The sequence below is a fragment of the Hirundo rustica genome, chromosome 6 (assembly GCF_015227805.2).
Source record: "Hirundo rustica isolate bHirRus1 chromosome 6, bHirRus1.pri.v3, whole genome shotgun sequence".
In the NCBI taxonomy this organism is placed as follows: domain Eukaryota; kingdom Metazoa; phylum Chordata; class Aves; order Passeriformes; family Hirundinidae; genus Hirundo; species Hirundo rustica.
The window spans coordinates 5,860,452-5,887,994 of record NC_053455.1 but is presented as its reverse complement, the minus strand read 5'-3'; the positions used below and the strand labels follow the sequence as shown (position 1 = coordinate 5,887,994).

General features: G+C 46.8%; 1 protein-coding gene across 1 annotated transcript in view; it reads right to left on the bottom strand.

The window, feature by feature from the left end:
- Nucleotides 1-25,940, bottom strand: part of PRKCH (protein kinase C eta) — a 113,337-nt gene extending 87,397 nt beyond the window's left edge. The window contains exon 1 of the mRNA XM_040068197.1: nucleotides 25,485-25,940. Coding sequence (XP_039924131.1) covers nucleotides 25,485-25,844 — 360 coding nt within the window. The 5' untranslated portion in view covers nucleotides 25,845-25,940. The remainder of the gene's footprint in view (nucleotides 1-25,484) is intronic.
- Between the last annotated feature and the right edge of the window lie 1,603 nt (nucleotides 25,941-27,543).

Genomic DNA, 27,543 nt, shown 5'->3' with positions numbered 1-27,543 from the left:
CCCAAATTTCCCACAAATTCCGAGGCTAAAATTAGCAAAGAGGAGCTTTGCACCTCATGGGTATCGATCACTGGTGCAGAACAGGAATTTTGAAAATGGAGCTCTCTGGGGGAATGAATAAAGATTGCTCCCTGCTCCTCCTGTACAACCACAGGATGATGAGCTCAGGGGTAACACACAGTGTGCCCTGTGAGCACTTTGATTCCTCTCCAGTGTAAACACGCAGCCCATCACTGAAATAAAACCCCCAACATCAACCTGAGCTCCCAGAGCACGGGCTATGGACCACCCCCGACCCAGACATTTGCTCGTGGCTTCCAAAAAACACTGCTGCCACAAACCAAACTGGCAATAATACTAAAATACTGGAAAAACTGAAGGGTGAACCCCAAGGAGGAGCCAAACAGCCAAGCTACAAATGGAAGGAAAGCACCTGCACTGCTGTAGGTGAGAGGAAGTGTCTGAGCTGGGCTGGCTCTGCAGGGTTCAGGTACAGAATGCTGACACAGCCCAGAAAAAACTGCCTTCTGGGGTAAGTGAAGGGAAAGCACAGCCAGCCATAGGTTTTCCTAGCCCACAATTTGTTGCAGAAGTGGGGAAGCTGTAATTTAAACTGGTGGGAATTTGTTAGGATGAGCAGAAGAAATATTTCCAGCAAAAAGAACAAGCAAACATCTCATTCGCGCGATTCCAGCTACGGTTGCGAGGTGCCAGGCACACGCTTTTATCAGTGGGACACAAAGCAGGGAAGCCACAGCTGCTTGGGGAAATCCTACCAAAATGCTGATTTTATGCACATTACATTCTCCACTAAAAGGAAAAAAAAAAAACAAAACCAAAATTAAAATCAATCTCACAAGGAAAATTTAAAGCAAATATTTAGCCTTGACTCAATATTAATTTTTGTGCTTGTTTGCACTGCATATTACACTGGTTTTAGGAAGCTGTGTTTGAACAGCCCTGTCCCCATTAATATTGAATATATTCCCCAAATAGATTTCAACTCCAGCAACACCAGGCACAATTTTTGCCTAAATTTCAGTTCCCTGGACAAATGTGCAACTTTGTAAAGAAATAGTTCTTTCCAAAATATATACCAATACATAATCATGCAAATCGATTTACGGGATACCAAGATTTCAGGTTTTATGGGAAAATCCTTACTTACTTAGGTTTCCAAAATCATTCTTCAGTGCTTATCATTTTCCTGCCAGTCTCCATACAGGATATGTCAGACTCCTGCTTCCACACTGACAAATAAGCAGCATCTTCTTTCCTCCTGTCTTCTGACACACAGTATCTCTGGTGGGATGTGGAATAAATCCTGTACTCCTTGTTCAGTCTTAAAAGCAAAGGATTGTCAGGACTCAGGCATCTGGTATGAGGCCAGGAGATGCAACAAAAGCATCACCCACCTCTGGCACAGGGCACAGACAAAAAACTGTCCCAAAGTCCTGACACACCTTGCTCTCCACCTCTGCAAAGAGAATTCCTCTGCCCCTAGCACTGCACAGTCCTCTGCCTACAGCAGTCTTGCAAAACAGAAACACACTAATTCAGAAAGCAATAGCAGGAGATTTATGAGGGTTATAAAACAATCTCTCTCCCCTCCAGACTCCAAGATTAAAGACCAGTCAAATCCTCTACACCTACTAAGCAGCTGTGCTCGTGTTGTACCACAGTCCAAGAGCACTCAGCCAAGAGGACTTGAGCTACACTCAGTATCTTCTTACAGAACATCTAAGAGGGTTCTAATTAAAAATTACAGCTGAAAGGCTCCGAAATGAGCTGAAGCCCCAGCATGCCAGGAGCTGCTGAAACTTTGGCACACCGAGGCTGATGGAAGCAGGACCAATGGGGAATTCTTGTCCTAGACAAGAGTTTAAACCAGACAGCCTTCAGGGTTTCTCTAGTCTTAAACTGATAGCAACAGAACTGCAAAAGGTAACATACAATGAAATGAAATAATAACAGACCACAGGGAAAAGTCTGGCTTTTGGACTTGCTGTGATCTCCTTTAAGGATGAGTTTGACCAGCTAAGTAGCGGCCAAGTCAGTACCTGAGATAACTCTCAGACGCGTGGAATATGCCTAAAACAGAAAATAACACCTGACCTAAAAAGCTGAATGGAAAATGTCTGACCATAGACCTGAGCCAGCCTGGGAAACACCAGCAGCTCCGTGAGAGCAGCACCTGCCTGACAGGACGTGCTTCCCACCATCACAGGGACACCCTGAGCCACGGCCACGCCACCAGAGTGGTCTGTGCTGGCAGCAGCTGACGCCTGTGAGCTGCTCACACTTGCTGCACCCACGTGCTGAGCTGGGTGTGAACAGCAAGAGCCTCTCTCGGGCCCTGGGGGGACCTCAGGCAGCCCTGCAGTACAGCCCCTCGTGCTCCTGCCCCTGCTTCACACCCTCAGCATCGCCTTCACCCTTGCAGTGCAGCCACAGTTTGATGCACACGCTACGAGAAACTTGACCAACGTTGCAGCTGGAGCTGGGCATGCAGAAATTGCACAGAACCATCTGAAAGCAGAGACCCACAGGTCAGGAGGCTGGTACCCCACTGCTTCCCCAAAAGGAGGAACTCCTGATACAGCCCTCCTTCAATCTTTCCAGTCACCAAAGCGCTTCCACCACCAGCATCTACTTTCACAGACGGAGAGGGCTTCTCACCGTGTTCTGTTACTTAATAAGAGCTGAGCACTTCAAAAGGAAGCAGCTGCCAAAGGACTGGCCCTCCAGCCATGGAAGGATAACCCTACCTGGGCTGGCAGCCCAAGCCCTGACTCCACAGCTCCGGTGATTCCAGTACCTCCCAGCAGCAGCAAAAACCCTCGGGATCCAGCCTCCCAACAGCAGCGTGGGTGTAACACAAGCACCACGCAGACGCCAAGTTTTGCTCCTCGCTTCTTTTCTATTTTTCATTTCCCAGCACCGACATTAAAGGCAAAACCCCCTACATTTTTTACAGAGAAACAGGGTGTCAGAGTATTAATCTTAACAGTTAATAAAGGCCAAAGTAGACCACAAAATCAGTTTGGGTCAACAAAGAAGCTTATATTGTTTCTTAAAGAAAGCAGGAGAGGCTCAGACAAACTCAACAGCCTGAAGGTAGCACAGGTGATGCTCAGGGGGAACTCCTACACCATAATATAAGAGATAAGTGATCCAGGAATGTAAACATCCATATGTATTTGACACAATTATCAAAGAGTAATACGTACAGAGAAAAGTTTCCTAATGCCAAGATCTATCTGGCATTGGATAACTTATTTTAGGGAATTACAGGCTTATGCCTGGAAGGTTTAGTATCAGAGCCAAAGGAAAGTCCTGTTGTATTGGGAGCAGAGGAGAAGTATGAAATTCTAAGCATGCCTGATACCGTGAATGCTGTGAGGTGCAGTGATCTCAGAAAAAAATCAAACTAAACTGGTGGCATGCAGCATCAGACCACTGGCAGGTAGACCTGTAAACAATCATCACCCTCCCCTCTCTCCATCACTTTAATCCTCAGCCTGGTCCCCCAGGGAAGAACCAGGAGGAAAAACACAGACTTTCTGGCTGGTTTGAAGGTAACTTAGCACACTGGGAGATGTAAGTGTGCTTATCAGTAGTAAATCCTTTAGTCACCCTGGAGGAAATGAAGGCAGCACTTTTGTCCACAGCACGAGGGGAGTTGAAAAGATCAACTGCTGGGGCTCAGCTGTATCTGTGAGAACAGCACAGTGTTTTGACCCAGAGCTAAACACAGACTTTAACTTCTGTTGGACCTCAAAGCTATAGCAGGGAAAACAAGCGCTGGAGGATTTTGGCGGGCAAGCTGGAAAGGAGCAGGTAAGGATGACGAGTTCAGCCACGGCTTCATTACACTTCCACAAGCCTCTGCCAGGACAGTGTGCTGGGAGTGAGGAACTCCACTCCTAACCCAAAGCACTCACACGGTGCCCCGTGCCTGAACTTGCCGGGATCGTGCTGTTCCATGTGACTTCAAAGGGAGCTGCCAGCGACTGGTTTCCCACAAGGAGCGGCCCCAGCCAACCACCTCACACACCTTCTTCCCCAGAAAAGGGCTCTGCTGACACCATTCCCAACAACAGGGCAGGTGTTATTTACTCCCCTTCTCCGCATTACAAAAAATAAGCCAGCTGAGGAGCGGAACAGATGCGGGGAGACCAAAACAGAGCTCCTTAATCACATGCCTTCACACACATAATAAAAACTTGTCGTGTGTGATTCATCAGTGGAAGAGGTTTGGAAAACAAATTCAGAAGGAGGGTAATCTCTCAGGCAACATATCAACACCCAGCTGAAGCATCCACTGAACTTGAAGAGCAGGTATAGCGAGCTGGCCTCCGAGAGAGCCCGGCCTGCCCCTGGGAAAGGATGGGAAGAGGCAGATCCAAAGGGTGCCCGCCTGCAAGTCGCTCGCTCTCCAAAATCAAGATGTGGTAGATAAGGTGGGCCCTCAGGATGAAAAGGCATCCTCAACACTGCACCTGGCAAGAGCATTAAATCTCTTGTAAACACAAGTTTACAAGATTTTGTTGCCTTTTTTTTTCCCCCCCCGCTCCCGTCCCCACAACAGATAACCCAGCCTGGGAAGCCTGATCTGAGGCACATCGGAATCAGTGGGAATCTTTTTATTGTGTTTGGATCGGACACAAAAGATGACTGTGTTTACCCTGGAGCCAAGAACATCCTTTCTCCGTCCTTCCTTCCCCACAGGCACAATCCATAAGCATCCTAGAAGTACAGCCTTTTTCTAAGGCATGTCAATGCTGACATGCCTTCAAAAACAGAACAGGCCAGACACTTGCAGTGAGTAAAGCAAATATAAAAGCTACCTAGGGACTTCATTAGTTTAATTAAACAAGTAGCTATATCTTTTGACTTCCTACATAATTTTTAATTTTAATTAACAGAACTGCATATGTAATCAGTCATTTGTAGAGGCAATTCCCAAGGCTCTGTTCAGAAGAAAGAGCTGAAAATCTGGGTTAGGCTAAAGCTGGTTTTTCACATGCCTCTAGTTATTTCATGGCATCTTTCTTGTTCAAGCTCTTACCAGATCATGCTTATGGAATGTCACATCTTTCTGTATTTTAATAAGGTAGCACCTCCCTGGACAGGTCAAATGGCAATTTTCTCAGCCAAATACATGGTGACTGGATTAATCAGTCCCTCTTATACCTTTTGAGGCTGACAGACACCTGTCTATCAAGTCAGACGCCTTTGAAAATCCTCAGGGCTGTCTAGTACAAAGAGGATTTTGCATTTCCAGACCAACACACTGAAGTGTTTTTCCTACAAATGCAGAGCAGGCACTTTTTAAGATTCAAATTAAGATGCCTAAAACAAAAAGAAAAAAGAAGGAAAGAAAACAGCAAACACACAACAGGGTTCCAAGTATCTTCTAATTGCTGCAAAGGCTGGCAAGTGCTCAGGGCAGTAATTCCCACTGCAGGTGCTGGGGCTGACACGGACAGCACTGGGAAAAGGCTGCCAATCCCACCTGCAATCAGCAGGTTCCCATACCCTGAGCCTTGAAACACACCTGAACAAAGTTTAACACTCTGCAGCTAAACTCACACATAGGTGGAAAGTCAGTCTCTCTCAAAACTCCTACAACCAGTTATTCCAGCTATTATTGTAATATTGTCATTCTAATTTTTTGTTTCAGGACAGCTGCTTGAAATACTACTTTTGTTTTCGTTCAAGCTGCCTAATTATAAGCTGTGCACCAGCCATGAACAAGCATGCATAACTAATAACTCTTAGCCAATCCTGGACTCTTTAATCAATTTTAGTCTGGTTTCATCCAAGAGATTACCCACCTCTACAGGCTATTTGCTGAGGTAGGACCAAGATTTATTTATCCTGTGAAAATTCCTGCCAAGAAAACCTCCTTGAAGGGCTACGAATATAATACAGATGAAATAAAAAGAGGTTTCAAATCTTAAAAAAACAAAAAGAAAAAACAAAACAAAACAAACAAACAAAAAACAAACAAAAACAATTTTCAAAAGTAGGAACTAAAGCCTGCTCCTATGGTGTTACGGCAATTTATATTGCTTTTGAGAAATACCTCTAAAGCAATGAATGATTAACAAGTAATGGTTCCAGGAAGCTGCTGGGAAAAAAAAAAAAAGATGATTTGAAAGATTTGGGAAAAAAAATGTTATAAAGTTTAAAAAATAATAATAAAAAAAAGAAACACAGACATGACTGGTTCAGGGACTACTATGTTTTTGTTCTCCTTATGTTTTCATAGAAAAACAACAGCAACAACTCTCCACAGGGAATTTTTTTACCTTTTTTCCCAAGTTATGTGGCAGGGGGAGAAGATCCCATTGCCTGTTTATAAATCCCATGGTACTGACGTTTCTTTAAAGACAAGGCACTGACAGCACCTCAACAGCACCATGACTGAGTAAGAACCCCCTCCTTTAGAAATTTTAGTGAAATTCAAAACAAAAAATGGGGGGGACGTGGGAGAGTCTAAGAACATCATGAACACACAAGCCTGCAACAGAGGAGAGATTTCATCCACAACCTCTTCCAAGTGTGGGGCCAGAAATGGCTAGGCTGGCAAACGGGCTGAAAAGGAAATGTGAAGATTGACCAGACCCTACCAGTGAGGGTCCATTTCCTGAGGGCACAGAGCATGCCAAGCATGGGACGAGTCTCTGAAATGCCACAAAGAGCAAAGCTGCTGGAACCACCCCAGGGACAGCCAGGGGAGATGCCAGGCAGAGAGAAAAGGCTGCTCTGAGCCTCCCTGAGCAGCCCCTGCAGAGAGAAGGGGCAGGAAGCCCCCGGCTCCCTCCCACAGCCCGTGTGAAACCAGAACCGCGTGGGCAGGACGGATGCTGCCTTTCCCTGCCACAAGCACATACAAGCAGAGCTTTAGCTCTGCTGAGCACAATTAAACCTTAATTATTCACCATGCATCTTTGTAACACCGTGCCAAATACCACCATGTCCAGTCCATCACCGTATTTTCATTCCAACTCCTCTTGTCTTCCTCCTACAGCTAGCTGGGTTTTTTTTTTTTTAAGGGATGGGAAGGAAAATCACAGATCACTTTAACTTCCCAAAGGCAAATACTGACATCAATGCAGGACCACTAAATTAAAGGATAGCAAATGCAGGGCTCCATTTTCAGCTGTCTGAACACCTGATTACAGCAAATATACCCATGCTCACATTCAGTAGCTGCTATCAGGCTATCAGCTTTGCATATGCAAGGTATGGAAATCTGCCTGCAGACACCTGTGTGTGCAGGTAAAAGAGGCTGAAAGTTGGACAGGGTCTCTGCTCTTGAGGGGACTTTGGAGCATTGACCAAAAAACAAACAACAAAAATCTTGTATTTCCATGCAATTAATGGTGACAACATATCAATAAACCTCAACAACCAGTTATTGCCAGCAAAACAAAGATCTTTCAATAGCTGTTGAGCTGGAGTTGCAAAGTGATCCTGACAGCTCACGTTTTGGGTCTATCACTGAGCACACAATACAGGGATTGCCCTTCTCTATCTCCAAGATCTGGAGATTATCAACAAGAGTACGTTCTGTCTCCTACATTAACCCAATATAACTTGGCAGAAAACTCAGGAAATTGTGCCACTTTCTCTGCTTACAGTTATAAAGAAATAAATTCAATGACTGGTGCCAAGTAGGCAAGTTGGTGGCACTTCCCACATGGAAACATTCCAAGGGCCACCACAATGAGGTCATGAGCAGAGGTTCCTCAAAGTCAGGCAGTGACATAGATGAGCTTAGAACTGAGGCAGTGTCCCCCAGGAAGGAAAAGGCAGTGAAAAAGCAAGCCCAGGTAGCCCAGTGCACACCAGAGACTTGGGTTTGGCCCAGAGAAGAACAGAACAGGCACCAGGCAGAAATGCAGAAGGAGAAACAAAAAGATTGGGCAGAGAAGCAACAACAGCTCTCTCAGCCTTGAGAAGTCTTGCAAGGCACAGCACTCACCTTCAGCTTTAATTAACCTCCCTAACAAATCCAGACTTTATGCATCATTCATGACTTTACATTTAGCAGCACAGTCTGCACACAGTCTGAGGCTCTGTGTCCAGGGCACTCCTGTTGGCTGCCCAGGGACCACTGCTGCACAGCTACAGCAGCACAGCACTTAGGGGCAATCCACTGGGTTGTAGGGCAACAGGCAGAGCCCCCAATACCCTGTTCATGGATCCAACCCAAGGAGCAGGGACCCCTAAAGCGGCTGAATCACTGTGCAAAGACCCCCCATCTGCAGCTGTCCCCCCAGAACTTTGCTCACTCACCTGCTTGTGCTGTTCTCCACTCTTCAGTGCTGGGAAATATTTTCTCGTTATTCATAGCTTTTATTGCATAATCCTAAACTTCTAAGAAATTACTCTCATTTGAGACTCTATTAGGTGTGTCACTATTTTTAAAATACCTTCCTACTACATGTAATTCATTTGGTGTACTGCTGCTTTTCCATTTTTGTCCAATAGCTCTTTCTTCTTTCTAAAACCAGGCCACAGCAGATGAGATCATGAACCATTAAAATCCATTAGTCCTCCAGATAGAAATCCATCAAATTTCTCAACACCTCAGGTAGAAAGGGGAAAGGTCACAACTTTCTCCTACTCCAACCATTTCTGTCAGATACTGAAGAGCCAAATACCATCCTTTTAACAGCAATTTAAATTCAAGTCCTGGTGGTGCAGCAAAAGGCAACCTGATGGAAAAATTCTGTTATTTACGATGCTTGATCACTAATAATGAGCCCTAAAAAAGAAGGATTCTGGAGTGAGATGTGATCAGCATCTCGATGCCCGGAAGATGGGGTTCCACAGCACAGAGGTACTGAGGCAAACCAACAGCTCTGCAGAGAGCTTGATTTACAGGCACCTTCCTTCTGCTTCCTTCCCTTCAACACCAAGTGTTGGAAAGGCCTTTATCGATCCTTCCTGCACTGGGGACAGCTGGAACCCTACCAAGTGGATGGCAGAGGTTTCAGGAAGGCTCACAGTGCTGGCTGAGATCCAGGCTGCCATCCTGGTGTCACATCCCTGCAGTGCCACTGCCGCATCTCTCCTGAAGCCAACGTGACGCCTCGTGCCCACGAGATCGTGCACTCCAAACACATCACACCCACAAACACATCCCACGTGGCTCCACCTTTCCAACCAAAGACAGCAAAGCCCCTCTGAGTGCCGAGCACACCCTGCACCATCAGCTTTACAGAAAAGGAAAGCAAAGACGGGGATGGCAGGAGCAGAGGTAGAAACAGGGCTCAGGGTCCTCCTAAACCAGACCTAGCCCACTGCACAGCGGCCACACTGCTTGGAAAAGTGCAAGGGAAACTCAGCAAAACCCACAAAAGTAACATGTACCTGGACTCCACAGAAGCCCAGATATCAAGAAGAGTCAATTTCTCCGAAGTATCAGAACTCTCAGTCTTTTCAGTGACTTTAAAGCCTTGAGCTAAGTGCACTGAGGGGCACACAACAGCACCCCTGTCAGCATCATAATGAATTAATTTACGTGCAGGATCAAGTTATCAGCAATATTTCTGGCAAAACCTAAGATTTCAAATGGCATGTCTCAGGGGCATGCCAGTCTTTGGAAGTACAGCTCCCAGCACAGCTCACATTCCAATTTAAAGTGTTAATCCCATTACTCATCCTTAGTAAGGATACAAAAAGGAGAGATTAAATCCAGCAACTTTCAACTTGGCATGGGCTGTAACACCATGGGGAAGCCTAAGCACCTCAGCTCTGATAATTCTTCCCAGATGCAGAATTAATCACAGTGACTTCCTTCTTCCTCCTCTCACTTCCTCACCTGGCAGTTTCTTAGCATTGAAATTCTTAAGGACTAACATTTATACCCAGCCAGTATTAATCCACCACATCCCCCCTCCACGTTGCAAGATGATCTGCCCAAAAATTTGAGACAGAAGGATGAAAAGCAAACTATCAAATATGAGTGGCATCTCACAGGAGAGAACCTGCTTGGGACACAGGGAAAGATGAAAAGAAAGGTTTAAAAGTACTTTAGCCCACATACTCCCTCTCCCATTCCCTGCCAACCACTTATGGGATTGCTCCATATCCCTGGTACACACATCCCAGAACATCACGTAAAAGCAGCAGCAGTTTCTGGCTGCATAGCCAATTAGATGCTTCCAGAGGTACCAAAAAAAAAAAAAAAAAAAAGGAAAAAAAAGGAGTGCCAAGGCATGCACTCCCCCAGCATTCCTGAAGGTATGATGCTTGCTCCCGGTGTCCAGATGTTACTGCTCATGTCTCTGCTCCAATCCCACGAGGTTCAGTGCTGGGAGCCACAATCAAGTCTTCAGGCAGCAAAAAGAATGTAGGTTGCAGCTGACAACACCCAGAAAGGACACGCCACTGCCAACACTTGCTTCGCCAAGTTAGATCATATCCTATTTGTAAAGTGGGTTTTGTTTATGGGTTTGGTTTTCTGTTTGGGGTGTTATTTTGGTGGGAATGATGGAAGAGTACAATCAAAATATTTCTGCAAAACAGCAGTTGGGAAAAAAGGGTGCAGAGGTGAGGTTTTTCATGGGGAAGAACAGTGGGTTTATCAGTACCAAAAATTATAAGGAAAAAAAAAAATTGTTCTGAAATCCTGAGGCCAAGAATTACAATAAGAGACAGACCGTCCAAGACCAAGCAATTTTTAGTCCTGTCATGTCTGTGATTAGCTTCCCTGATCTACCTCATGAGAGAGATGATCTCACTAGCCACTTGTGACCATCAAGTCATGGCTGTGACTCCAGCAATCAGGCTGAGGCAGGAAGGAGCTGAAGAGCACTGGCCTCCAGCCTTCCCAAGCCACCGGATGGTGACGAGGTGCCGTGTCACCGGGATGAGCTGACCCAGCCACCTGCCTCCCTCTGAAGGACAGGGGGCTCTCCTGGGGTTTTGGGTGCAACTGAAAGCTGACAGGCAGCTTGCTGGCCCCTTCCAGCAGCACGCTGTCACGTATTTCCCCTTTTTACTATTTCTTTTTCCCTTTCCGAAGCGTGGGCTCAAGATGAGGAAGCAATGTGACCAAGATTTACCTTGGATTAAATAAACCACAGGGTGGAGACACCCAGAAAGGGTATGCAGAGGAAAAAGGTCAGAACATGGTTGGAGTGGTTTTGCTCACAGGTCAATGGAGAACACAACTTGGTGCTGACCGCATTTCCCAGTCAAAACTCAGCATCACCCACAACCCTGCAGATAAACCTTCTGCTCTTCAAACAAAGCTTCTGCTGAGGATTGCCACGAGCCCCAGTGCACGGCAATCCTGTGTAAGCCAAGAGCAGGACAGGCTCACCTACAAAGCCAGTCACATTTAGGACAACCTTGGCCATGTTCCCTCCTTGAGAAACGTTTTGTTTCTTTGTGAATGGAAGGCCTGGCATTTTATCTGTGCCAGAGCGGGGCATGTGTTTTATATACAAACACGCACGCTTTTAACTCCAGCACGCTAATGTGCTTAAAGTATAAATTCCCTCCTGGAGAAAAGCACATCCCCACCTGGGTGGCACTGCAAATGTGGACCTCATGCTCCTCTTCCTGCTGACAAACAGCCCTTGCTGCGGGGGGAGGGGGTACACATTCCCGTAATTCCCAAAGCAAGATTTTATTCACTCTGGGAAAAGTCACATCAATTCTAGTTTTCTACCTTAATTCTCACCAGCTGAGGACAGAAATCCACTGGACAGCATTCATCTCCTCTGAAAACAAAGCCAAATCACTTGCCTTCTTAGAGATTTACCAAGCCCTATAAAACAAAGCCAAGAAGCCACTCAGTTCCTGTTCTCTCAGCAACCACCTTGGAGGGAAGTAAATGAAGAGATCTAGCCCCTTTTAATGACTGACCCACATTCAGTGAAGGGAAATATTGCAAACACAGCTCCCTAAGAAACATAATAAACACTTCACACTGTTCAACTCCTAATACATTGAAAGAGCCTGAAATAAGATTACAGTAGCAAGGAGTTTGATGGAACCATAAAATAAATCATAAAATGGCTTTGTTTGGAAGGGACCTTAAAGATCATCCAGCGCCAACCCCTTGCCATGGGCAGGGACACCTTCCACTAGACCAGGTTGTTCAAGGCCAGGCTGGATGGGGCTTGGAGCAATTGGTCTTGAACTGGAGCTGTGACTACATCTTGGCCTAACCACAAATTGCGACTTTTCATGATTCTGAAAAACTCCTCTTGCAGCCCAGCAAAGTTTGAAAGGCTTCTGGGGCATCACCATACAGAGCAACATGAAACAGAGGGGTGGTTTCGGATACTGAGATCGAAAGTCTGAACAAGTACTGACCCACTGGAAAATTTACAGCGAGAGATGGAAACATCTGGTACTCTTCTAACACCTACAAGTTCTGGCTGTGGCTTTGAAGCAAGCCACAACACTGTCTATTGTAAAGAGCACTGTTCCTGTGGAAACACTTGCTTAATATTGTCAGAGATGGAGTAAGAAGAAATTACATAGGTGTTCAGAATTTTACAACTACCCATTTACTGGCTAAAATATATATATTCAACAGAAAAAAAAAATCCTTTTCTTATTGTTGACAGTGAAAAACATTATCAGGCACTGAAACAGCATCTTTTTGGGCAGCTGGAGTAATTTAAAAAAAAAAAAAAACACCAGCAAACCCAAATTCCATAGAATCATAGAATGGCTTGGTTTGGAACGGACCTGAAAGGTGATCTCAATTCCTACCCCACTGTCACAGTCAGGGATATTTTATCTACACCAGGTTGCTCCAAGCCCCATCCAACCTGGCCTTGAACATTTCCAGAGATAAGAGATCTGCAAGCTTTTCTGCAGATGAAATTTCTTATGACCAGAACTATTAACATAAAAACCCAGTTTAGTCAACCTAGAAACGAACCACAAAACTTATACTGAGAGAATACCGAAGAGCTTTTTTGAGGTCACAAAAATGTTTTCAGAGCAATCTTTCAGAAGCCAGACATGGGGACACCAAGGGCTGCTTAAAACCTGCCAGCTCAGTTACTCTTTTCTCACCTAATGTTCACGTTCAAAACAGGAACAGGAGCTTCAAAAACATTACTAAAATAAGAAGTGCGTTGCTTAAAAACAATGAGTACTGCATATGCATTGCTGAGGCAAGTATCTTTGCACTAAGCTTATTTATATATAGAAATAACACCAGTGACCTCATATTAATCACAGACACAGCTTTCTCCATGACAAAGGGAAATGACAAACTTGCAAGGGCACACCAGAAACCTTCTGGGATCACATCCACATAAGCCAAAACATGTGACAACTTGAATGACCCTCTTTGCTCTTCTTTGAAGAGATCCACTCACATCCTGCATTATTATTCTTGACAAAATCAGAACCATGCAATTCTAAAATGAATCGAGCAATGATTTTACATATAGCTTCAATTCTCTGTTCTAAGCTCCTTCTCAAAATTTCTGAAGCTTTTCATTCTAAGAATTTTAACCAAGATAGCACTAACCAGAGAGAACATAAACAGCCAAAGGGTTTCTCCTCGCTAGACGCAGCGCCAAGCAAGAACCGAAATGAGTGTGTGTCGTGTGCTGTCTGTGACACAGCAGCCAGGCAGCTCCACACCACAGCATGAACATCCTGCTCTCCTGCAGATGTGCAGAGGGAGAGAGGAGAGCAGCCACGGCTCCCAGCACCCCTACAGCAGAGCACAGGTAACCTCAGAGCGGCGCTTGGCACGTGAACAACAGCGGTCATCAGGCTGATGCACACGGCTGATGATGGTTTAAGCTGAAGGAGGGCAAATATCACAGATTACAAAGAAATTCTTCCCTGTGAGGGTGTGAGGCACTGCCACAGTTTGCTCAGAGAGTGGCTGCCCCATACCTGGAAGCATTCCAGAACAAGTTGGACAGGGATTGGAGCAACCTGGTCTGGTGGGAGGTGTCCCTGCCCACGGCAGGGGTTGGAACTTTGATGAGTTTTAAGGTCCCTTCCAACCCAAGCCGTTCTGTGACCCTATGAACCGATAAATCATTAACCAAGTTCTTTGGTGGATACAAAACACAGCAAAAAGCCACCCTGGCATCAAGATTTGACCAAAAGCAGATTAAGGGCCCCAGCTGCCCCAAAATTCCGCTCCCGCCTCTTCTTCCGGCCACCACCACTCCTCTGCAAAGCGCAGTGGACGGTTGCTTTCGCACGACTCCAAAACCACAGCCAACAGCCCCCCACACTGACTCGCCTGGCGTTTGACTGATGGCTCCTTCAGCAAGCTCAGCTGTGAAACGGGGCTGGCGAGAAGCAGAGACCACAGCAGGAAGCTCTCCACCTCTCCCGCCGCACAGCGACTGCCCCTGGGGCAGAGGAGGGCAAAAACCTGCTGGGTGCCCTCCTAGATCTGCCCCGCACAAACTGCCAGAGCCCACAAGTCACAGGCCTGCTGAAAAAGTGCCCCACCACATTTAAGCACAAAACTCATTCCTGTACTGGACGAATTCATAAGTATCAGTTTAGGCCAGACAGAGAGGTTCATACAAGCACATGAACCTATTTTGTCTACAAGAGGCTGAAAAACACTCTGTGAGGATATGCAGCATAGCCTGGATTTTTGATGCCTTATGCCTGATCCTCCAGAATCCAGGAGTCTGCTCTTCGTCCCAACACAGTCACTCCAGAGGATGACAAGCCCTAAAGATGTGGATACAGTGAGTCTTGGCCTGCAGAGACAGCTCCTTAACAGTAAATATGGGGGGTTCACTGTCCTCCAGGCACAGCTGGAGATCCCAGCCTCAACCCATGCAAATGCACCAAAGAAACTTCATCTATTCCTGTACCATTTATTTTGCCTATATTATACCCTTTTTGTCCCTCAAAGGGAAAGAATAAAGCTCCACTGGGCTCATTGGAACAGTTCATTAGAAGAGCTCTAGACCTTACTCTTTTCTTGGACACGAGCAAAGTGAATTTGAAGATCTAGGTTTTGATAAACCATTCAGCAAGAGGAAAGCAGATCATGTTCCTTTCTAGAATGAGGGAAACAGGGGAAAATATCGCCTTTATTGGCAAGACAGGCGAGACTCAAGCTAATTATTTGAAAGCGTGGTCAAAATGAGTTACAATCATAAGGTACTGACAAGATTATCGTAACGGGCTAGTTTTTGAGAGGAAGATGGCTTATCTTTTCCACCCAGTTCTGCTCCACTCCAAGCTGAAAACAGCTTAGTTGCTTGTGGAGTAGCTACTAAATGACCACAGTTAGGTCCCATTACGTTAAAGAAGACGAAATAAACCAGCATTTCTTCTTAGCTGCCACATCAGGAACAAGGGACAGAAACTTCTAAATAAGGAAATTGATTGCAGGGTCACTTTCAACAATCTCCAGTACATCACCCTCCCTCACAAGCCAGTCTTGTGAGCTGTTCTTGGCAAATACTCAAAGCTGGACTTTTTACTGCGACTGGGAAATCAGATAATGAAGTGTTAAGCAGAGGGCTCCCTGCAGAAAACTGATTATCAGCAGCAATACTCCCACCAAGCCCTATTAGGAGATGGAGGCTCACCCTACACATTCAACACCACTGAAGCTTTTGTATCGGCACTGTGTTCCAACGAGTGGCTTTGACAAGAAATCCCACCACGGATTGGGACCGCACGGGAACACCTTCCTCACACAGTTATATTCTCCTCCAGGCTCAGGAGCAAACTGCCTTAGAGAATAAATTTTCATTGAATATATTAATGTGAGATGCCTCAGTCTGTGAATGACCTAGATAATAAACTCATTGACGGAAGCCAATTCCTTCCTCTTTCTTAGAGCACCATGGGCACTCACTGTGCCCAATAAATAATGTACAACCCAGCCATCATTATCAACTCTTGTTGCATGCAAGAAGGGGGAAGGAAACGTGTCCAGTTCTTCTCCCAATTAGCCAGTGCAAAGCTGGCAGTGCAATTCCACCAAAGCCATGGGGAATCACTGACGTAAACCTCACAAGCAACAGCAGAAGCAAACACCAGGCCCCTGTTCTCCTGGAATCTCACAGAAGACACAGGCAAGCTTTTTTAAAAACAAGCGAGAAAGGAAGAAGGCAACTTTCACCCTGATGTTAATAAATACTGATGCCAGAAAAAAAGTGAGGGATGGAGAGCTTTGTGTGTGCGCCAGTTTACATTTGAGGGAAGGATAATATTTAAAGCACGTAAAATTTAAAAGAATTGAAGGATATGATATAGAAGAAAACGTTCAGTAAATCAATCCCAAATTTCACTACTTGGAACTCTGTCTCTCCTCTGCTCTTCAGTCCTGAGGAAAAGGCCAACAAGCTATACGTCCTTGTTTACCAAGACAGTAAATGCAGGACAAAGTAGGAATTGAAACAGGATAAGCTAGTCTTTCATTAGTCATTCCTGATTTAGATAACCTTTTTTATTCTGGAGGAGCAAAGCCCAGAACATTTAGCATGGGACGAGCACACTGACCAGTCTAGGTGGAGAGAATCCCTCTAGGAACTAACTCATACACTGACAAGCTAGCTCCAATGTTATCAGAGACAGCACTGATTTGCAACTATTTTGTCAGATAAAAGCACTTTGGAGCACAGACACCCTACACTGACTTTTACTGTCATAGTTAAACTGTCATCCCATCCTGACTGTGGAGCCAGCCAGCTCCAGAGAGCTGCCACAACCCTAAATGATCCCTCTGACAGTGCACTTCTCCCTCTGACTCACACCCACACCACTCAGCACCACTACAACTGGTCCTGCTTGAACCTACTACTACAGCATCTATAAAGCTGTGAACGATGGCAAACATTTTTCTATCCAAAAATGACAGGATTCCCAAACTAAGATGCCACTGCTATCATAAGCGGTTTAAGACACTAAATTTAGCAAGTAGAGATGTACATGAAGACTTAAATTTACAAGGGATGTCTTGCTTACATGACAGCATAAAATTAAATGTACTCATGAGAAAATAATGCAAAAGACTGTGCTATGCTAAAATCCAGACTAATGACAAAGGAAATTTAAAAAAAAAAAAAAAAAAAAACAAAAAAAAAACCACCAAAGAAGCAAGCAAAGGCAAAACAGAAACCACAGAGCAGGCCAGAGAGCGAGAGAGCTAGAAACCAGAGGTGCTGTAGAGAGGTGTGAGCTGCTTTTTCACACCAAATGAGACCAACTGGCAAGTGAAAATCCTGAGAACAGCTGACATAGAATGTATAAGAGAAAGGCAAGAAAAACACCACAGTGTCAGATATGGAGGAACCACCTCAATCCTCTCCTCAGCTCCTGGATGCACATCAGACAATCTGCCACTGTGATTCTCACAATTAGATGTAAAGTCCTGGGACAGCAGAGACACACAGCCTGTTTCTCACATCCTGTCCCTCACTTGCCTCATTCTGAGAGATTACTGGGCTCTGCTGATCGTTTAAGTGATTTCACACTGAAAATGATTGTATCGATCTTTTTTTAAACATACAGCAGACATGCAACACTCGTACTGCAAATCACACATTCGGAAATGTGACTTTCATGGATGCATTTTCCTCCTCTCCTCATTTTGACAGAAATATCAGTTCTGCAATAAAAAGTAAAAATAAAAGAGAAATTGTACTAAGGTCTAAATAGCATTCTCATGTTGGTTAAAAGAAAAATAGATTATTTATTCTGTCTCCCATTTCACAAACTGAAGTCAGATACTGGAGCTGCCCAACTTGTGTTTCTGCACCAATACTTCATCTCCTGCCCGTTCCACAGAAAGGAGATCCCTCCTGGAAGGAGTCTGGAGAGCTGCCACTGTATCACTGATACAAATACAACCGACTCACGAAACTCAATACTTACGAAACTGGGCAGAGGAACACCAAGAAAAAGCCCTTGTGTAAAGTCATCTAACAGATTCATACCTCCCTCCCTCCTCCTTCCCCTGCCAACATATTTTTGTACTGGCAAAGCTCCTGGGTAAGCACAGTCACAGCAGCTGGGTTTCAGTGCAGGGTGAGCTGTGAAGGGCAGGTCCACACCACACGATGGAGCACAGAAATTCCCATCCAGAGCCACGGAGGTCCAGCCAACAAGTGAAAATCTTATCCCAGACCTGACGTCCCAAACACCCTGTGGCTCTGCAGCCCCAGATTGCAATCTTCTCCATGGACGGGCTTAATTGCTGTGCAATGTGGCACTCAGAGGAGACAGCCTGGGTGTAACATCCATCTGTCAGACAGGACACAGGCACCCCCTGTCTCTCTGCCTATTCTGAGGGCTGCATCTTTCCATCAGGACACAGAGCACCGGTGGGCTGGAGAGCACGAGGCTTTCTGGAGATCTAGTAGGTCTCACAAGGAAGACTAGACAAAAATAAGCTCTGGCAGTTCCCAGAACAACTCTTCTGCCTGCAACTTGCCCCACACTGGAGGAGCCCCAGGACAGGGCAGCGCAGGGCGCGGGGCCATCAGCCGGTCAGACTGCTCCGGCAGCCTGCGGGATAGATCTGGACATCGATCAGATGCCTCTGGTCTGGCACAACAAGGGCACAAAAGGTCTTGCAGGGGCAGTGAAAAAGCAATTTTTTCCATCACCTTGGGCCCAGGACAGACACTGAATATCAAGAGCACAGGAGTTGCTGAGGGATGCTTATTCCCACACGGCATCGCGCTAATGCGACAAAAGCTGGCTCACCTCTGCTCGTGGTGCTGGCTTCTGAATTGAAGCAGGATGGTTTCCTCAGCAATTGACCTCCCTAAGTGATGAGAAATCTTGTGATCTCAAAGCAAACAAAACTATCATTGGCATGGCAGGAATAGAGTTGTTTGTCTGGCTTACCCTAAGCGGCTTAGCAATGTGAAATGGGTGTTTCTGGATGCTCTTTGTCTCAGATACACATTTGTCTTTGATATCATTATTATGAAGCAGTTTCTTTCCCTCACAACCAGCCAGCAAGAGGGCATGGCTTGGGCGAGAAACAACCACGTGGTGGTCTCCACCAGGACACGGTGCCAGGTTCATTATCCAGGACTCCAGCACGGCCCCACAAATAGCACAGGGGTGGAGCAGGCAATCAGAGCTAAGACTGCTCATTGTCTCCAGAAGAAATTAAATTTGCAGCATGGTCTGACATGTCTTAACTGCATGCCTAAATAGGATGAAATCTGGGAGGCAAGGAGGTGCGATGGCTGATCCAGAATCCTTATAAAAGCTGCCAGTAACTCATTTCATGTGGTAACTCTGCTGTTCATCTTCTTCTCCATGGTTACACAAAAGGTCCCCAGTTTCCTGGCTGTATTAGCAAAGCACAATAGCTAAAGCCTAAAACATCAAAGGAGCTTTGATAGTTTGTGAAGAAAGGGTGGGAGTCTTATTCACCTCAGTAAGGGATATGTTTTTCATATTGAATTACCCTGTAAATCAGTAGACTTTCTAATGGCATTTCAATAGCTCAAATGGCCCCCTAGACAATCTGTTCTGCAGAGTTTATTGCCTATAAGCTCAAAATGGCCAGAAACCAAATCATTACTCAGAAAATACTCCAAACAGAAAGCCTCTGACAGCCTGGGTGAAATGTGCTTTACTAAAAGACCCGTGGAAAAAGCTAAATATAAACCACTAACAGGGTGAGGCGAGGCCTGCAGGGCTGAGGACAGAGCTTCCTGCGGTGCTGGGCTCACTTGTGCTGCGGTCACCCTGCTGCCCCCTCCTCCTCCTCACAGCCTCTCTGCAAAGAGCTGCGGGTGCAGGTCTGCAAACATCTTCTCATGAGCTTCTAACATGACCAACACTGCCAAAGGCAACGTGGGCATCAGCCTCTGGCTGCCTCTTCTCCCTCCAGCCAGGGCTGGTTCATCAGCAACACCATCAGCAGGAACGTAAAGGTACCCCTGGCATCAAAGTCAGGCCCCCACTCCAGCAAACCACATCAACAAGGGCTGGGCAGAAACACAGAATAGTTTGAGTTAGAAGGGACCTTAAAGACCTCCTCATTCCACACCCTCTGCCATGCACAGGGACACCTTCCACCAGACCAGGCTGCTTCAAGCCCAATCCAGCCTGGTCTTTAATACAGCCCAGGATGGGGCACCCACAGCTTCTCTGGGCAACCTGTGCCACCCTTATTGTAAAAAGCTTTTTCCTTATATCCCATCTAAATCTCTCCTCATCAGTTTACTTTTGCTGTCTCTCCATGCCTTTCTCAAAAATCCTTCTCCAGTTCTATTTCAGCCCTTTTAGGCACTGGAAGGTGCCATAAGGCCTCCCTTTTGCCTTCTCCGAGCTGAAAAACTCCAACTCCCTCAGCCTGTCCTCATAGCTGAGGTGCTCCAGCCCTTTGAGCATCTTCATGGCCTCCCCCAGACTCCCTCCAAAAAATCCATGTCTTTCTTTTACTGGGGCCTCCAGGATGGATGCAGTACTCCAGTACACTGCCACTGCTCTTGGTGGCAAGAGTACCCAAAGGGTGCCCATCACCCATGTGAGCATCTCCCTCCAGGTCACTGCAGCACCTGATTGCCTGGACTCTGTCCCTCCTTGTCCTCCTGGAATTCTGGCTCTGCCTCAGGCACAGAATTCCCCCCCGTCAGTGCCAGTCCCAGATGAATTCAATGACAACATCTTTGAAGGGGACAGGAATGCTGTCAAAAGAGCCAAACCCACACCTTGCTACACTCAGTTCAAAGCCAAGACATGAACTCCAGTCCCACATCCCACTACTGGCCCCTGTCACTGGAAACTGGCTCTTCTCCTGCTGGGCTCAAATCTTCCCAGCCAAACACACTCTCAAGCAAAATGCCCATGTTCTCCAAAGATTCTCACAGTTGCCAGCCAGGCATTTTATTGGGGAGGAGCAAGAAACAGGACTCCAAATAGCTCTACAGTATGTGTGCAGCTCTTTGTGACAGTCAGCTGTCTCATGTGCCTTGATCAGAACAACTGTTTTTAGCATCACACCTCTGCACACTATTGAACACCTGACAAATAGCAACAACTTTTCACTTAGTTATTACAGCCTCTGTTTTAGGCTGCAGGGCACTCTCAGGTAACTGTGGTGCAAGGGATTTTGTTGGCATTTTGAAGGGTCTGTTCATAAGGCCAACTGTATGCTAAAGGAAAGAAAGAAAAGCTGAAATTCCAGCAGCTTTGAAACCCATCTTACCTTCTGCAGTGGGTGTTCCTCTCCACAAGTCCTGTTCAACATAATAACTGCATATCAGTAATAACAATTACAGGAACAATTAAAAGCTCCCAAAGAGTTAGGGAAGGAGCTCATTTTACTCAAGCCTAATTAACATGCAGTGTGACCTTCACGCAGATCAGAGATCTGCACTGTGTACATCACTGTCGTGTGCATGGAAGCAGAAGTCAAATGGACTTCACCCCAGCCTGCTCCTGCCCTGTGGAAGGACAAACCATTTATTCCAGCTCTACAGGCTTAATTCATCTCTACAGTCAGGCAGACACAAAATACTGCGCCACAAAATCCCCTGTCAAGAGCTATAAAGTATTTTGGCTTCCTGAAGCAACTTTTGCCCACCTGAAGAAGACTTCAGCCAGGCAGGAGTCGAAAGAAAGAGCAACCATATCATATTTGACCTGCAGCACCCTGCCTCTCTGCCATGGTCATGATCTTCTGGAGAGAAATTGACTTATCTTTTTAACTCCTGAACTTAATATTTAACAAATACAATTGTATATTAACACACTGCCTTAAGAAAGAAAAAAGTCATAGGGAAAGGTACAGGCAAAAGAGCTGAAGTGAAGGAATGCACAAGAATTATCTTTATCTCTTCCTGCACACAAGCAAATGGCAACAAACTCATCAGGAAGTTGCGACTGGCTCATTAATCTTACAGCCCATCTGTTATGTGATTTCCTTCAGTGTACCCTCATGATTTGCTACTTCAAGACCAAGGTTTAAATTTCTACTCCTTGTTAAAGTCTTCAAAATTATGGCATCTCCACCCAGGGACTAACAATTTTTACAATCATGATTAAATAAATCCCTTGTAACAATGCCATTCAGTATCTGTAAAGAATGTTTCCCAAGGTTAAAAATTACTTCAGCTACTACATAAAACTCATAGGAATAATCCCAGGTATTGTAAACATCTCCCATTTCAGCTACGCTGAGTACTCCATTTGTTTCACTGATGTATGACAGGTTCCTATACTGCATTCAGAGACAAAGAGGAGATTATACCTTTTAAAGATGCACACATCAAGTAAAAAGCTCCTAGCACAGGCTGGTGCAGAATTAAATGCTTTCAAGAGGCAAGTTTCATCCCCAGTGTAAATCCCAGGAAACAGCTGCAGAGAGCAGGCGGCTCAGCTCCCTCCTGCCCTGCACCTGGCCATGCACACCTGTGTGAAATGCAACCATTCAGGTTTGCACAATCTCACACCCACACAGACAAATGCCTGCCAGAGCCAGAACAGGGCACCGGGGAGATCGCGCTCAGCTTTGACTGTGTCAAGGCACGCTGAAGGCAGGATGGCATTTCCCTGACATTGTTAAAAAAAACTACTTTGCCGAAACCCGACAAGTAAATATCAGAAAGGGGAAAACATCGAGAAGTTTTGAAGTTAACAAGCTCTTGCAAATTTGATCTGGGGAAAATCAGTCAAACGTGTGTAACAACTAATGCGCCAATTAGAAGATCTCCAGACCGCTGATGCATTTACTGGGAAGACCTCGGAAAACAACCCAAATGGTTAGAAGGAAAAGGGTGGGTTCTGAAGCCTCTGAAACACGAATTTTAAAGCAAACCATGAAGGGAGAACACTGTCCCAGCACCCAGTGGGATGACTCAGGTGCATAAGCATTACTGATGAGACAGCTCATGTCCATACACTTACTCATCTGCATAAGTGTTCGGGGTCATAATTGCAGTGATGTACCTGCAAGTCATCTGGGAAGCACCAGCTCCTACACACCAACTGCTCCTCCTCGCCTCTCGCAGAAACTTCCCACAGTTCTCACGAGAGGTGCTGAACAATGTTACAACTAATCACTTCTCTTTGGTTTTTCCCAGCAGGAGAGAATCCATGTTTATAACCAGGGCAGCATGAGCCTGAGAGCTGACACCGAGACTGCCACAGGTAATTCCTGACAGCTCCCTCTCAGGAGGAGAGCTCAGGGAGCAGAAGCAGCCAACTGCCCTGTTTGCCTGTTTTTAATCATTTGGATTTTACCAATACTGTTCTCCCTGTCTCTGAAAGGTGAACATAAAAGTTCTGTTTCAAATAAAAATGAAAAACTGCACAGAGCCAAGTAAGCATAAGCCAGGTTAAACTTGAGAGGATTCACCAACTTTCTTCTCACTGGATTCACCCCTTAGTTGCCTATCTGTACTTTTATTTTGGGAGTGGAAAAAGGACAGAAATGAAGGATTTTGGAGAGGAGGCATTTCAAATCATCTACATTTCCTAATGGTGTTTGGCATCGTGCCAGCAGCTCATAGACCTTGGGTTGGTACAAACCAGCATTTCCTATCCTCCTGATTACACAAACTCCCGTGACAGCCTTGCCGGATTTATCAAGACATATTAAATTATCAGGGCAAGATGCTGTTCCCTGCCATCATGTGATCCAGGCTGCACGCTATGCGAGATGCTAACGAAGCAAATCAGAAGGGAGGGGAGAGAGAAAGGCAACAGAAGACAAACATTTGCTCATTCCCTACTAAATCCACCCCAGCTGTAAGTTTCATACATTAATTTAAAGGGAGAGCAGCAGCTCTTAGCCTCTGCCTACATGCCCAGATATAAAATCAGTTTACATCAATCTAGTTAAAAGAATTCACTGAGTTTCCCACCCCATTGTACCCATCAGCTCACAGGTACAGCAGCTCATAAAACACAAGTCTATCCCGCAAGCACAGAAACTGTTCTAGAGAGGAGTATTTCAGGCCACAGTCTGCATCTGCCCCAAAAATCAGCACTGCAGGATGGTCTAAATGAAACAAACGTACGTGCATCCACATCAGCAGCAGTATTATGACAGGTATTTTAGTAATATAAATAAGGCCACCACCTTTGCAGGAGAGCAGTCCCACCCCACTTGTAGCCAGCTCCAGGGTGACCAGGACTCCAGCCTCCCTAGAGGACAGGGCCTCTTTCAAGAGCGAACATCCCCAGCCACTCAAACATCAAGAAATCCTTCAAAACCACAGTGCTCTATGCCAAGCTCACTCCTCTGCCTTGCTGTAGGGGTCTGTCCTGTATTTGGAACAGGTTTAGCACAAATCCCAGGAGCAGATACTTTCCAGGGGCAAAGGCAAACCCGGTGACCTCAGCTCTGGGTGGGCTGTCAGGAGCAACACCACAGCTAAGCCACTGGAGACCGGCTGGGACCCTTCTGTCCAACACAAAAATCCCACCAGGGACTGTCTGAGAGAGAGAACACCTCCAGTGCATGAACCTCAGGCCCATCCATAAGGTACCCAAGTAAAACGGCCCCGATATATGTTTATTAATCATTGCCTGTAATCACCCTAGAGGTGTAGCATCACACCTAAGACACTGGCTGAGAGCAGAAAGTCCCAGCATTCCCCCCAGTGATAGGATCTAGATATCTGTCTGTTCTCTACACTGTCAGCTCTCCTTCCTCAACATCTGGTTTTATTGTGGTGGTTATCTGACCACACATCCTGAATTTCCTGGCCTCAAAAAGTTTATAACCATCATGGCCTTGAATATTCTCAGCTCTTCTGCACCCTCTCTAACCAGAATAAATGCCTTTTTTAATTAACCTAACTCCTACCAACAAACTGTCCGGATCAGTGCAGTCACCTCCTCCTCCTTTACAAAGGTACAACTTTAGACACTGTACGGTTTTTCTCACCATCAGGACTAATCCATAAACGAGGCTCTCTGGGCTGCATACAAGTGACATTTACCTGGAAATAACATGGAATTAGCTCAGAGTGAAACTGCACTGACCCAGAGCAGCGGTGTATGTAACAGACACAAGACTAGTCCTGCCATTCTGCTAAGAAGTCAAAGAAATCCGCGTGCACACATCAAACTATTGTGCAAGCATGTGCGGAGCCGGGCAGAAATACATCCAACCCGAGTTTCCGAGTCTCCGAGTGCACCTCTGTGCGCTGCGCAAAAGGAGGAAAGAACACCTTCGTGCGAATTTGCTGGCGTAGTTCGCAAGTTATGTATTACAGGTCACCTCTCATTTACAAAGAGGAGGTGAGACTTCACAGCCCTCCACTACAGCGTCCTCACCCTCAAGCCACGACAGCTGAGGGTCCTTAGGGCCCCTGAGCAACAGCAGCCTGAGCAAATGCGAAGCGGAGGGGCACAGAGAGACGCGTGAAGAACACACCTGTGTACCTGCGCACACACAGCGGGCTGCGTGTCTGCGGCACAGGCGTGCGAGGACAAGCCCCGGCTCGGCGAGTGCCCTTCATTCATTCCCAGAGGAGCTCTCCCGGCCTCTCCTCGGGACCGGTACTCACCCAGCCCTCGAAGGTGTCGCTGGGGGCGGCGGAGCGCAGCAGGTCCTGGAAGTGCAAGGTGCAGTTGGCCACGAAGTCATCGTAGCCGATGGGGGTGTCGTGGAAGACGGAGAGCTCGATCTGATGGCCGTCGGTGACCGTGGCCGAGAACTCCTCGTTGTAGGTGGGTTTGTTGGTCTTCTGCTTGGTGCTGGTCTGCCCCACGCGCACCTGGTCCACGCTGACGGTGACATAGGGATCCAGGAGCTGGTGGCCCTTGCGGAAGAGCGAGTGCCGGAGGGACCAGCGGGTGGGCTGCAGCCCCACCGCCTCCCCGATCCGCACCTTCAGGTACCCGCTGAACTTCATGGCTCCGGACATGGCCGCGCCCCCGGGGCGCCCGGGAGCCGGGAGGAGAGCCAGAGCCCGCTCCCGCCGGGAGAGGCACCCAGCCTCTCCTGCCGGGCCGGCGCTGCCCCGCCGCGCCTCCTCGGGGGGCCGGAGGCGGCACCGCGCCCGCCCCCGAGCTCCGCCGGGGCTCCGGCACCGCCCCGCGCCGCGATGGGCTCGGGGACACCTGGGCGTGGGGCGGGGAGGAGCCGCGGAGCGAGGGCGGGCACGGCTCTGCCCGTCCCGCTGCCGCCCGGGTGCGGCCCGGAGCGAGGAGCGGCTGCTGCCCGGCCCCGAGGGAGGACGCGGCTCCGGGGGCGAGCTCCGAGACGCCGCCGAGGGCTCCGCGTTCAGCACCTCCCGGGAAGGGCTGGGGCTGCGCGGGGAGAGGAGAGACCCAAAGCGGCACTGCCTCCGCCGCCCGCAGCTCGGCCTGGGCAGCCGGAGCCTTCCCGCATCGCCCCGCCGGGAGAACGTGCGCGGAGAGCACAAGGATGTGTTGGCTCTGCCGCGCTGTGGCCACTCCGCCGTTTGGGGGTTAATTGAGGGTGATTAACGTGCCTGGCGCTCGGCTGTGCCGGGATTGGTTCTAGGGTGGATTTCTTCGGGGGTTTGATGGCACTTAATAAAGTCGGGATTTAATTAGTTGTAATTGCTCCGCGGATTTGGCGGCAGAGCGGTGGGAGCTGGGTAGGGAACAATGAAATGCTGCGTTCCCGGTGGCACTGTTCGGCCGGCATCATGTGAATTAGGTTGCACTCCCTAAAATGCGGTCATTAGAGTGACCCCACCACAGCTGGGCGGTGCTAAGACTGGTTGACAGCTTGCGGCCTTTTTTTTAATGTCCTTCTTTTTTCTTTTCCAGACCCCCTCATCTCAGCTCTGCCGTCTTTCACATTCCTTATCAGATTGTCTCTGTTTTCTCCCATCCCCTTTCCTCCCTTCTCCACATTGTTTTCTTCTTCTAGAACTCCCAAGTTTCACAGGAGCATCAAGCCAAGGCTCCTTCCAAGCCTCAGACAGAGCAGGTTGTCTCTGATTGCCTCCTCTGGAGAGAGCAGGTGGAACAGGTTCAGTAATGTGATCACTCCTCACATGGAAGCAACTGTTCTGCCAGAAAAACTTGTAGACTCCTAAATCAGACTTCTGACAGGTCTCCTTTCGAGGCTTTTAAGTTCCTTGTCAGTATTAACTGAAGAAGACAAGTGTGTAAGATTTTTTTGAGCTTGGTTAGGACAGCTCATCCTGAGCAGGAATACAGGCTTAGTTTTTGAAATTGCCACCCCGGGTTCTGGGATTTTGTTTCCAGGGGTGATTGACTCCAGGTCTTGTAACAGCAGATATGGCCAAGTAAACACAGAGTACTCTCTTCTTATAAATGACTTGTAGATTTGGGATTTTTGTGTTGATGTTCCTTCTGGTAATGTATTATTTTAGTATTAGCTGTGATCATTCTAGGTAATTTTATTTTCCTTGGTTTTAGTCTTTGTACCTTCTTGGATTCCAGTATCCCACAGCAGTAAGCTGGTCAGAAATAAATATTTCCTTTTATCAGCTGTATATCTGCTACTGCTTTTGTATCTGGATGCATAACTTCTTTCATGACACCATAAAATAAAAAGTTCCTCATTTACCTTTTCCAGAGCACCAATATCTGTCCTTTTGTACTTTTACCACTTCTGTCCTTCTT